The sequence below is a fragment of the Ailuropoda melanoleuca genome, chromosome 19 (genome assembly GCF_002007445.2).
Source record: "Ailuropoda melanoleuca isolate Jingjing chromosome 19, ASM200744v2, whole genome shotgun sequence".
Lineage (NCBI taxonomy): Eukaryota > Metazoa > Chordata > Mammalia > Carnivora > Ursidae > Ailuropoda > Ailuropoda melanoleuca.
This window is the reverse complement of record NC_048236.1, coordinates 858349-870770: the sequence shown is the minus strand read 5'-3', so window position 1 is coordinate 870770 and position 12422 is coordinate 858349. Positions and strand designations below refer to the sequence as shown.

Here is a 12422-nt window from a genome sequence, read left to right as displayed (position 1 = left end):
CCGCTCAGGGTTTCAGGTGCCCCACCCTTGGGGCTTCTGTGGCCTTTTACCTCCTGCCTTGGTCTGGGGAAGAGCAGGTGTCTTGGGTGGGTTAAAGGGCACTGTCGCTGGGTGCCCTTTTTCTGCCAAATGGTGTGCAGGGGTGGGGGTGGAGGATCTGTTGTCACATGCAGGGCTGCTCTCACACCCCCTTGCCACATCCTCTTGCCAGTTTCTTAGAACTGAAGGCTGATTCCTGGGGCTGGGCTGTGGCCTAACCTCCCCAGACTTCCCTGTGTGCTGGAAGGTGTCCTTCTCCTGCACCTGCCGCCAGATGCTGTGGGCCGTGGGGAAACTGACCCTTAGTCCCAAAGGGGACCTTCTGCCATCCCACCCAGCAGTCACTCCTCACTGTTCCCGTTTGCAGGACTGCCTGCGGGCCTGTCAGGAGCAGATCGAAGCTGCACTCAGGGAGAGCCTCAGAGAAGCCGCCCAGCCCTCGCCTAGCCCGGCGCCCAAAGCCCCCAGGGGCTCCAGTAGCCAGGGGCCCAGCCAGACCAGCACTCCCACAGATGTCACAGCCATCCATCTGTAGCCCCGGAGAGGCCCCCTCCAGTGGCCACTGGCAGCAGAGGAGGGGACACTGCCACCCACCCCCTCCCTGCCTGCGGGAATGAACCATGCCACATCTGAAGCCTGAGGGGGCTCCTTCCTATTGGCCCCTTGCAAAGCCAAAGGGGTCAGGCCCTACCTATCCCTGCAGTGTGCACTAAGGGGCCTGGCCAGCCATGTTTGGGTGGCCAGCCAGGCTCCTCCTTTCCTCTGCATCTGACCAGCCCTGCTCCTTCCCTGATCCTAGCTGGCGGTGGGCCAGGCTGGTCAGAAATGAAATTGAAGTAGGTAAAATACATGTACCAGCATTCCTCTGAGGCCCCCTTATCTCTGGGCTTTCATGTTCTCAGATGCCAACATGCCCCCAGTGCCTTGTAAAGGTGCCGCACCTTCCAGAGTTCTTGCATTTGGACTGGGGTCTTTCTGAAGAAGTTCTGGATATTCTGATAGGACACGTGTGAGGGGAAACAGTCTGGACAGCTCCTCCTGACACACTTTGGAGGCCCCTGCATATCCATGCTCACAGCTGCTCCCAGAGGGCGGGCCCAGGCCTCTGTCGGAGGGGCAGAACCAACCAATTCCTCCTTGCTTTGCTTTCCGCTCAGCTTCTCCTGTGTGATTGAGGGGGGTCAGTGCTGAAGGAAGAGGTGGTTTTAATTTATTAATTGTTTTGAGGACAACTGTAAGAGGGTGTGGTGGGGCCCATTTTCCCCACAAGTGGTGGTAACCCTGGTGGTTGCTGCATCCCTTCCCTCTGCTACTGGTTAGAGGATCTCTGTGGCCGAGGAGCTGCTACAGCCTGGGGTGGGGCCATGCCCTCCTCTCCCTCTGGCCCTCTGCCCCATCCTCTGGGGGTGAGGGATGGAGCAGGGATAAACTGGAGGTGACTGAGCCCCTGTCTGGAGAGGGAGGCAAGCCCTGTTGACACGGGTCTTTCCTAAGGCCACAAGGTCCAGGCTGGTGGCCCAGGACCATCATGCTACTTTAATAAAGATTCTGGAATAAACCTGGCTTTGGCTTCTTGGGTTGGATGGTGGTATGGGGAAAAGCTGTTCCTAGAATGCGCAATGTAATAAGCAGGGCAGAAGTTAAGGGTCATGATGCAGGGGGCATCACAAGCCATTTCTGTAAAGGGCCAGAGAGTAAATATTTTAGGCTCTGTGGGCCATTTGGTTTCTGCCCCAGATATAGTCAGTTCTGCATTACAGTGGGACATACGCATTCCTAAAACTTACTGCACCATGCAAAATTGCATAATAAAAACCACAGGGCTCATGGGAAAACAGGCTTGAGGCACAATACTCAAAAACTTAATGAGTGACACATTTTTAAGAAGGAAATGAAGTGGACAGCCTAGTTTTTACTTTAAATAGTTAAGAAACATATACACTACAATATGGCCCTTTATCTTGAAAAAGACCTGAAGTACGTGTGTGTGTGTGTGTGTGTGTGTGTGTGTGTGTGTGTGTGTGTTGTGGAAGCAGAGGTCAGAGGGCTGTGCAAGGCAAGCTATGACACCAGATGTGGGTGTGCTTCTCCACACAAGGTAAACTGAGGTAGCGCTGGTGACTGAAGCCTGTGCATTCTGTAGTGTCTGGCTTGCCTCAGCTGGGCAGTTTTCTTTTCTTTTTTTAAAGATTTTATCCATCCATTTGACAGAGACAGAGACAGCCAGCGAGAGAGGGAACACAAGCAGGGGGAGTGGGAGAGGAAGAAGCAGGCTCACAGCGGAGGAGCCTGATGTGGGGCTCGATCCCATAACACCGGGATCACGCCCTGAGCTGAAGGCAGACGCCTAACCGCTGTGCCACCCAGGCGCCCCTGGGCAGTTTTCATGAAGTGTTTCTCAAAGACACAACTGCAGATAAATGCGAAATTCGTGATCAATTTCTCTCTAAATACATTAACTGGGTTGGAACGAATTCACCAAATGCAAACAGGAAGGGTTCTGGAAGGACTGTACAGCTGACCCTTAAACAACATTGGACTGAACTGGGCAGGTCCACTTACATGCAGATTTTTTTCAATAGATGTATAAACCTGGGTATTCATAAGCAGTACAGTACTGTAAATGTATTTTCTCTCACAATTTCCTTAACATTTCCTTTTCTCTGGCTTACTTTACTGTAGGAATACTGTACATATGACATCTAACCTACCAAACGTGTTAGCTGACGGCTCATGTTATCAGTAAGGCGGATTCTGGTCAACAGGAGGCTAGTGGTAGTTATGTTTGGGGAGTCAAAAGTTTTACACACAGATTTTTGGCTACATGAGGGGGTTGGCGCCCTTAACCCTGCACTCTTCAAGGTCCAACCTTACTCAACTCTGCTGCGGTAGCATGAAAGCACCCATAAAAACCAAATAGGCATGGCTGTGTCCCAAAACAACTTTACTTGTGGACACTGAAATCTGAATTTCATGTAATTTTCACCTATCACAAAATACTGTTAATTTTTTCCCTGATCATTTAAAAAAATGTAAAAATCATGATTAGCTCATGGACTGAAAGGAAACCGGCCTATGACTCTATAGTTTGCCAATCCCTGGTCTAAAGCTTTAAGTAGCCAAGAAAGGGAACCTGTCTGGGGGTGACTCCGGATCTACTCATCCCGGGACCTGACCGTATTATTCACTCTAGCTCCAGTTCAGGGCCTTTCTCCCACGGCAGTCCACCCACAGCTGAGACAGGACCGTCTTTGGAACCACTTCCTGGTCGACGGCATTCCCCCAAAGTAGCCTCTGCCTCTGTGAAGGCTCTACCTGGAGACACAAACTGGAGAAGGTGAAGGGGGGGTGGGAAGTATCCTCTGTGAACTGTTTAGAACCCATCCGTAGGGACGCTTGGGTGGCTCAGTCGTTAAGCATCTGCCTTCGGCTCGGGTCATGATCCCGGGGTCCTGGGATTGAGCCCTGCATCGGGCTCCCTGCTCAGTGGGGAGCCTGATTCTCCCTCTCCCACTCCCCTTGCTTGTGTTCCCGCTCTTGCTCTCTCTCTCTTTCTGTTAAATAAATAAAATCTTAAAGGAAATAAAAAAAAATCTTCTACTGGATAGGAACAGGGAGGGAAGAGCTTCCCTCCAGCTAAAGAGGGAAAGCAAAAAGTTCTCCATTGATCACATTAAAACACAGAAGTTCAATAAATACCTGCCTTTGGTTTTTATCCGCATCCCAGTGACGTGAAAACAGCCTGAGACAAAGAACCTATTCCATGCCCAGCCAGGGAGTGGGAACGCTGGCGTGGGGCACCTCAAATCGGGTCTCAGAACTGAGTAGGGATGAAGACCTAGAATGGAAGAGGGAGCTGGCCAAACCCTCCAGTCCTCCCTGTCAGGTGTCAGGAGTCACTCTCACACTGTCCAGATCTGGAGACTTCAGCTGTAAAAGCTCTGTGTCACCAACAGGGAATCCTGGTGTCCTCTCATGTCCCTCAGACCAGGGTAAATCACTGTCCTCACTCCATGGTGCCAGGCACATCTTCCACATCTCGGGGCACCGCGCTCTGAAGCTCACGCCTGATCTCGGGGGACAGCTGCGCGTGGGGCTGCAGCCGAAGCAATTCCATGAGGGCCTCCTTCTGCTCTGTGGCCAGGTCGGCCTTGTAGCGCTGCACCAAAGTCAGGAGGCACTGGTGCCAGAGCACAGGCAGCTCACGCCTCTCCGTCCGGAAGCCCAGGAAGTGGAAGACCAGGGCGTCCAGCACGCGATAGGGCAGTGCGTACTTCTTATCCAGCAACAGGCGCAGGAAGATGCTGTTGGCCCCGCTGTACTCCATCTCGGCAATTTTCAGCATGGCCGCGCTGGTGGGCAAGGGTTAGCCGTGGGGGAGATGCTGGAGGGCAGATCCGCCCTCTCCTGTCCCTCAGTCCCCTCTCCTCCTCGGCGGGCCCCTGGGCTGTGCTAGTCCTAAGGGGGCCATCTCAGGCCTTCTCACCTCCCCCGCTGGACACCCCCTCGGCTCCAATTACCAGCTCTGTGCAGACTCACCCCAAATCCCTACGCCCTACGTCTCGCTCAGCTGCTCTTCTCAGTATCTGGCTAGAATAGATTCAAGCATCTGAAGATTGCCACCCCTACCACGCTTTCTTCCCATGTTCCTCATTCATTCAACTATTTACTGACCACCTGCAAGGCGCCAGGCACTGGGCTCCTCTTTGGGGGGCACTTGCATTCTAGCAGAACACCAACACGCCCGGGAGCTTCAACAAGCCACAGACCCAGGGCTGTTCTAGCTCCCTCTCCACTCTGTCCGCCCCAACCCTGGGATTCTCCTAGTTGGGTATCTCCTGTCTAATTGTCCCCACCCCCCACCAACACTACCTGGAGTGCAACACCGGGATGGAGCATTTGGTGATGATGCTACCCACGATGATGGCTTCCCGGAGGGTGCAGGTGCCCGACTCGCACAGTGGGATCAGAATCCCTGCGGAGGGTCAGAGGGGCAGTCACTTTGCGTCCAGGGTGAAAGAAAAAGGTGTTACAGCGGGTTCCCACCTACCCGAGACACAATCAGCTCCCCAATCAGGCTTGCTGCTTTCACCTGCAGGAGCTCCGGGCCCTCCCCAGCTGCCTCCTGGGTTCCCACCTTTAAACCAGGCTCCAGGCTTGAACAGGGCCTTTTTGAGTGCCATGTACAGGTGGAAGTTGAGTCGTTTGTACTCAGCGATGTCGTCTCGTACCCGGGGAAGCAGGACGAGGTTGTAGAAGCGCTGAGCCATGCGCTCCTTGAGGTTAGAGGCGAAAATCCTAGGGTTTTATTTGGGGTGGGGGGAAGGATATGGGGGAGACCCCAGGTCACTCGACAGCTTGGTGCTGGCACTTAAAATATCACCAGGGATGGTGCACACGAGAGATGGGAGGGGTGTGTGGGAGTGAGCTGTGTGCACCTGACCCCCGAGTCGGATGAGAGAGGGCGCAGGAGGGGCTACAAGGTGCACCCAAACAGAGTGACCACTCTCTTCGGGAGAACCAGAGCTCTCCACTATCCCCCTTCTGTCCCCAACACGGGCTCTCTCTACCTGCTGTCACGAGGGACCTGAGCGTGCCCGGGGAGACACAGACTTCGGAGGCCCCTCTGACACACTAGGGCTTATCCCCCAGTAGTTCTGAGCCCCGCTTCTGGAAACTTATCACAGTGGTCGCAACAGGGTCCTGGGCCCGAGATATGAAACAGGAGAGCCGGAGAAACAGTTATCCAAGGAAGCACAAGCTAGAGCTCTGGGGCAAGACGAAAAATGAAATGACGATGGCAGAGAAAGCCCAACCCCCAGCCCCTGGCCCTGCCCCTACCTAAACTCCCTCTACTCTACCTTGTGGCTTGGTACATAGCCGCTGCAGTCCAGGCCTCGGGCTCCGTTACATAGAGGATCTGCTCCCAGTTGGAGAGCGCAGGAATGATCTTGAAGGCCTTGGGCAGCTTCCCACTGCGGTACTTGGATAACACCTGGGGACGAGGGCACAGAATCAGCACTGCCAAGGACACGGAAGCTGAGTGCCCTGAGCCCGGGCCGCCGGTGTGGTTTTCACGGCTTAGCTCACTTCATCCTCACAATAACCCTGTAAGGATGTGCTCTCAGCACCCTCGTTTTCCAGGGTTAAGGAACCTTCCCCAAGGCCACCAAGTGCAGAGTAGGAATCTGAACGCACACACTCGGGCTCTTAAGTCTGCTCTTGACCCCCATGCCTCATTTGTGTGGGAAGAAAAAACCTTAGGTGGGAGCCCACAGCCCCAGGGAGGGTACGCCATCATGGTTCTCCTCTCAGCTCTTACCTCCCGGACTCCTCTGTAGACCTCCAGAACCCGGGGGTCCAGCTGGGGCATGGGAAAGCCTGACACCTCTGACATAACCGTCTCAACTTCCGTCTGCTTCTCGGTCAGCTTCTCCATGATGATGTCAGCCAGCGTACGTCTACGAGTAAGGGAGGTGCGGGAGGGAAGGAGAGAGGGCTGTCGTCAGTCCAGGAAACTCCAGACAGCCCACACAGCCCCTTGTGAGCTCCAGTACACCCGTGATCCCACTGGGATGGGTGGCCCCAGTCTCCCTGGGCCCTACCACCCACCACAGAATCCCTGCAGGGTGCAGAGGACCTGAAAGTCATTCAGCCTGGGACAAAGCTGACAGCTGTAGGGAGCTGATGAACCTGGACCCTGCAGTCATTCAGCCTGGGTACAGATCCCGGCTTCTCCTTTCCCTGTAGGACCCTGGGCATACTGCTTGGCCTCTCTATGCCTCAGTTTCCTCATCTGTGAGACAGGGATAATAACAGGACCTAACTCATAAAGTTAGCATGAGGATTACAGGAGTTAATGTTTGTACACTACTTGGAACTATTAGAACACAACAAGTGTGCAGTACGCATTGCCTGTCTCAAACCCATCTATCATGTGCTGGCAACATGCGGAGGGCTCTCCTGTTACAAAGTCCTAGTGTGACCTCTCCAGAGCGCCAGACACATCTCAGTTATCTTCCAAGATTTCAAGTAGTGGGGGGCCATTAAGGAGAGACTATGACACAAACTTCCCCCCAATTTCATTTATTAAAATTTATGGAAAGATTTCTAAGATTAATGAGATTCTTCTCAGGTTTCTTACACACACAGCCTATCAACATAACCATATTATGACGGTTCAGAATTACTGTCGCATTGTGCTTTGGTATCATGTGTCTTCCGAGGCTGCTGAAGTATATTGAAAACACCTCCTGTTTTCTCAACACCAGGCACTGAGGCAGGGCCTTGCAGATGTTATCTCACACAGGCTGCACGACATCTTGTAGAGGTGTCATGACTGCCCTTATTCAGACACAGGAACTGATACCCACAGAGGTCAATAACTCCCCCAAGGTCTCACAGCCTTGGTGGGAATGAAACCCTGGTCTTTCACGTTCTAAAGTTCAGGTACTTGACAGGATACTATCATGTGCCCCCCAACTGCACAGGCCTCTGACCACTGAGTTCACGTGGGGCTGGGTTTGCTTTCAGAAGGTCCCAGGTGTCATTTCTCAAGACTGTCAGCAGCCCCTGTTTTCGGTAGCCGCAAGCAATAAAATCACCCAGCCAATCCTGTCAGAACGCTGTGTTACAAAGGAGTTCGGAGGCGCTGAGTGAGAACCCGAAGGGCTCTCTGGCAGGACGAGCACACCCACCCAGGACACACTTTGTGCTGTCTACGTCAGCTGCCGGGCATCAGTGTGGGCAAAGGGCTCATTTCCTCCCTCTGTGCTCTCAAATAAGCGACCACGGAACTTCTTCAGCTCCCTGTCTCATCTCTCAGTCTTATCAGCAATGACAGATGCATTAGCTCCCAAAAGCCTAAGAACTAGGACAGTGTCATGTAAGTATCACAGGGTCAGAATGAACTGGTTGAGGGCCTTTTATCCGAGACTCCCCTTCCCCTGGGTCACAAGCTACAGGCTTAAGAGTTTGGTAGAAGGACCTTCAACGCCCGCACGCTCTGGAACTGCCATTTAGGATACGTGGCAATACACCATGCTTCTAACCAGGGGCGACTGCCCACCAGGGAACACGCGGCAGTCTGGAGACATTGTTTGGCTGTCACAATTGGGGGAAAGATCACTACTGGTATCCAGTGAGTAAAGTCAGGCATGCTACTAAACACTCCCCACAGCCTCCATCACAAAGAGAATTCTCCAGGGGCGCCTGGGTGGCACAGTGGTTAAGATCACACCCTTCAGCTCAGGGTGTGATCCCGACGTTATGGGATCGAGTCCCACATCAGGCTCCTCCGCTGGGAGCCTGCTTCTTCCTCTCCCACTCCCCCTGCTTGTGTTCCCTCTCTCGCTGGCTGTCTCTATCTCTGTCGAATAAAAAAAAAAAATCTTTAAAAAAAAAAAAAAAAAAAGAAGAAAGAGAATTCTCCAACTCAGAATGCCAGTCGGGCCGAGGCTGAGAAGCCCTGGCCAAAATGAAGTTGAGATTATGAAAGAGACCTGGCCAAGGAAATCGAGATTAGCACTAAGAAAACTGAGCAGACCAAAACCAAATCCAATGGGATGGATCGCCCTGGAGGCATGAAAAAAGGCCTGGGAGCTGTTTCCCCATGCAGTTTTACAACAGGTGGACAGATGGGCAGGAGGTCTGGGTCATTCCCGCTGAGGATGGGCCCATTTTGCCAAGTTAGTTCCCCCACAACTAGCTATGCTCAGGCCCTTCCCAAAAGCAGGGAACCAGAACTGCCAGGGTGTATGCTTCCCTGGAGAAAGCTGCCACCGGGACATCCCACAGCCCCGGCCATGCCAGCCCTACCGAGCAGGAGGGTTCCTGTTCATGAACATCTCAATGGCACGCTCATCCTCAGGGTCCACGACCACCTCCGCATGATGGTCTCCCCCCATCATCGTGGCAGCCTTCTCCAGGGTGGGCCACTCCTCGTCCTCATCATCTGATCCAGCCTGCGGGACTCCTGGACCTAGAAGAGGAGATGAAATGGATGAGCAAAGGCAAGCCATGGGTGATAGACATAGAGGTCAATTCAGCTTTACCCATCATGCACAGTACAGGCCTCATGTGGACTTGGAACAGATACAGATGGGTGCAGCGAAAACAACGAAGCACCCACCGTCTTCCAGTTCCCAGGGGCTTCCTGTTCTCAATCTTGCTTGAGAAACAAAATGTACAAATGTGAGTCAAGGAGACAGCGATTCCAGTGAATAACAGTTAATACACCACACTTGGTTATACAGCAGGAGCTGTGGTAAACACTGAACCTAATTTTCTTAACACCAAGAAGTAGGTACTACTATTCCACCCAGATTCAGATGGGGACTCTGAAGCACAGGGAAGTCAGGTAACTTGCCTAAGGCAGGTAGTCTGCGTTTACGCATTCTTCACCTCTGTTCTATACACATTGTAGGGCTTCCTCTTATGCCAAAGTGAGCAGCAGAGGCAGTGTATACCACAGGCACGTAAAAGGTCACGAGAGCAGAGGATGGTCAGACTCTGGACAGGCAGCATGCAAGCTGCAGCAGTGTGCTCCAGACATGGGTAACAACACTGGCAGGAAAGGCTGCTTACAAGAGTATCTAATAGACAGTAGCAAGAAATAAGGCTACATGGGTAAAGTAAAGCTAGACCGTGGAGGGCCTTGAGGTCAGGCAACAGAGTTCAGATTTCAATGGAACAACCCTCGCTCCCCTTTTAGAACTTATTTATTTGAGAGAAAGTGTGTGCACATGTGCGCGCGCATGCACACGAGCACAAACAAGGGCAGGGGCAGAGCGAGAAGGAAAGGGAGAAGCGGACTCCCCGCTGAATGCAGAGCCAGATGCCCCAAGAGGCTCAATTCCAGGACCCTGAGATCATGACCTAAGCCAAAGTCAGACACTTAACTGAATGAGCCACCCAGGCACCCCTGGCACAATCCATTTCTATAACTGATTATTGGAAGTCTACAGCTGGCAGGGCATCTGGAAAGGGATGTAATAATCCAAGCAGAAAAATAAAATGTTCCACATAAACAGTTCATTAAGAAGAGAGGAAGTGTGGGCTTTTTTCTCTTTGTTTTAAAGAATTTTATTCATTTGGGAAAGAGAGAGAGGGACAAGCAGACTCCCTGCTGAGCACAGAGCCCAATGCTGGACTCAATCTCAGGACCTGAGCAGAAGTCCGATGCTTAACCGACTGAGCCACCCAGGCGCCCCCAGGTACTTCCATTTTTAATAATGGAGTGGCCAGGGTAGGCCTCTGAGAAGATGAAGAATCGGGGGAATAAACCCACAATGGTATGAAGACAAAAGGAATAATGAGGGCAAAAGCCCTACCTTACTATGTTTAAGGAACAATAAAGCCTGTACGGATGAAGAGGACAAGGAGCAAGCAGTAGAAGAGGTCAGATTAACAACAGGGGCAGATCGTGTAGGGCTTTGAAGTCCTCCAGCTGTTGTGAGTGGACTGTAAGGGCGATGGGATACTAATCAGGAAGCTACTACAATAATCCAGGTGAGAGATTATGGTGGCTCAAACCGGACCGTGTTCCAAGGCGATGAGAAGTGGTCTGACTCTGGATCTATTTTGAAGGTAGAGTCAACAGGATTTCCTAACAGATCAGATGTGGAATAAGAAAGAGAGGAGTCCAAAGTTTCTATCTTGAGCAAATGGAAGGATATCATCCTATTTACTGAGATGAGGGCAGTGGGAGGAGTAGGTTTGGCGAGAAGATCAGGATTTCTGTATTGGTCACATTAAATTTGAGATGCCTATTAGACTGCAAATGGGAGATGTCAAATAGGCAGCTGAAATAAAAGAACCTGATTTTCATGGAAGAGATCAGGGCAAGAATACAAAGTTGGAAGCAGTCACCAAGTAGATGGCCTTAAAGCATGAAACTGTTAACAGCACCAGAGAAGTGACATGAAGAGAAGTGGTGCAAGAATTGAACCTTGTGGCACATCAATAAGAGGCTGGGGACAGAAGAGGAAGCAGCAAAAGATACTGAGAGGTGAGGGAGCAGTAAAACAGGAATGTGATGGCTCAGAAGCCAAGTAAAGATACTGAAGCCAGGAGGCCAGTGTTCGATTGTGTCAAACACTGCTCTCAGGACAAACAAAAGATGAGATCTGAGAAATGGATCACGCAACTCAGAGGTCAACACTTCTACCCTAGTAACACTGACCATCTTTAAATTTGTCTCTCCCTCTTGAGCACCTAAACAATATCATTCTTTCTGCTAAGAGCACTCTCCACTTGTTTCTCAGGTTTCAGCACAAAGGTCATGCAGTCTGGGAAGCCTGACCCCCCAAAATAATGCTATTGTTATAAAAGAAACTATACTTTATCATGAAATATATTATTCTAATCATCAATTTAATTGTCTCTTTCTTGGGCTAAACTGTAATCCTGAAGTCAGGCACATGGCTATCTTGTTTCCTTCTTTACCCAAAGCATCTAAATTCCTAGCGCAGCGCAAAGCGCAGACTAGACAACCGCCAAGAACGTATAGAACAAATGGAAAAATGTTAGGAACGCTCAGTGACGTCAGCAACTACTTCCTGTTGGTCTAACTTAGGGGGTGCCTAGAAGCGAGTATCTGAAATTACAAGTAGGCGGAGAGGGCTCTGACCACCCGAAATCTGCTCCAGAGCTGGGTCTCCCATTTCATTACCTTTGCAAAGGTGTAATGCGGACCCCTTATTTATTTGATTTGATTTTCTTGATTCCAAACGATTCCCCCGCCAAATTCCTTTTGGCCGTCAAGTCTCCCCCTCCCCCGCCCCAACTAATCACCCTCTTCCTGGCACTCATCCCTCACCACTTACCCAGCCGCGTGGTGCGCTCGCGTGGCGCTGCGGGCTTGTCCCCAGTCCCATGTTCGGTCTCGAGTTCCTCCTGCTGCTGCCGTGCTTGCTGTAGGATCCGTCGGGTCAGCCGGGGCCCCACATACTCTTCCTCCTCTTCTCTGGTCCCACGACCCCGCCGCTTTTCTCGGGATCCTGCCCGCACTGCGTCCCCAGCCAAGATCTGCTCAGCCAGAGGCGCATGTTTTTCCTGACCCGCAGCTCCGCGAGCCGCCTTGAATTTGGGCATTTTCCTCCAAAACTTTGCCGGGAAGATTCACACGTGGGGACGGAGGCGGGGGAAATGGACGAAAAGCCTTGAGTGCGCTTGCGCAGTTAACTCCCACGTCCCAGGAGGCAACCCCCCCCCCCGCCCCGGGATTACAGCGCCTCCGAGCGTTCGGAGGCCAGGAGTGCCATCAGCGCCGCCTCACACCCTAAAAGAGCTCACGGGTCCTGGAGCTGGACTCCCGAATAAACTCATTGGATTTAACGTTGGCTTCTCTAAGTGGTGGCAGTCCGAGCGATGATTTTCTACTT

General features: G+C 52.0%; 2 protein-coding genes across 5 annotated transcripts in view; one reads left to right on the top strand and one right to left on the bottom strand.

Moving 5' to 3' along the window:
- CCND3 (cyclin D3) overlaps positions 1 to 1597 on the top strand; it is an 88416-nt gene extending 86819 nt beyond the window's left edge. For all 4 annotated transcript variants that reach the window (XM_011218775.3, XM_011218776.3, XM_002914487.4 and 1 more), the window contains one exon: positions 407 to 1597. In XM_011218775.3, the coding sequence (XP_011217077.1) occupies positions 407 to 574 (168 nt within the window). In that variant the 3' untranslated portion in view covers positions 575 to 1597. The remainder of the gene's footprint in view (positions 1 to 406) is intronic.
- Positions 1598 to 1931: 334 nt separating this feature from the next.
- Positions 1932 to 12296, bottom strand: BYSL (bystin like). Its single transcript, XM_002914488.4, has 7 exons — positions 11865 to 12296; positions 8857 to 9019; positions 6362 to 6500; positions 5901 to 6034; positions 5177 to 5337; positions 4912 to 5014; positions 1932 to 4391 (listed from the first exon to the last, which is right to left on the bottom strand). Exons 1-7 carry the CDS (start codon positions 12130 to 12132, stop codon positions 4046 to 4048), a joined length of 1314 nt encoding a protein of 437 aa, XP_002914534.1. The 5' UTR covers positions 12133 to 12296; the 3' UTR covers positions 1932 to 4045.
- Positions 12297 to 12422: the final 126 nt, after the last annotated feature.

Excerpts from the sequence above, each read along its gene's own strand:
- BYSL (XM_002914488.4), bottom strand. The coding sequence starts at position 12,132 with ATGCCCAAATTCAAGGCGGCTCGCGGAGCTGCGGGTCAGGAAAAACAT. Across the intron at positions 5,338-5,900 it reads GCTATGTACCAAGCCACAAG|GATTTTCGCCTCTAACCTCA; the intron begins GTAGAGTAGAGG and ends ATAAAACCCTAG. Across the intron at positions 5,015-5,176 it reads GCCTGGAGCCTGGTTTAAAG|GGATTCTGATCCCACTGTGC; the intron begins GTGGGAACCCAG and ends GACCCTCCGCAG.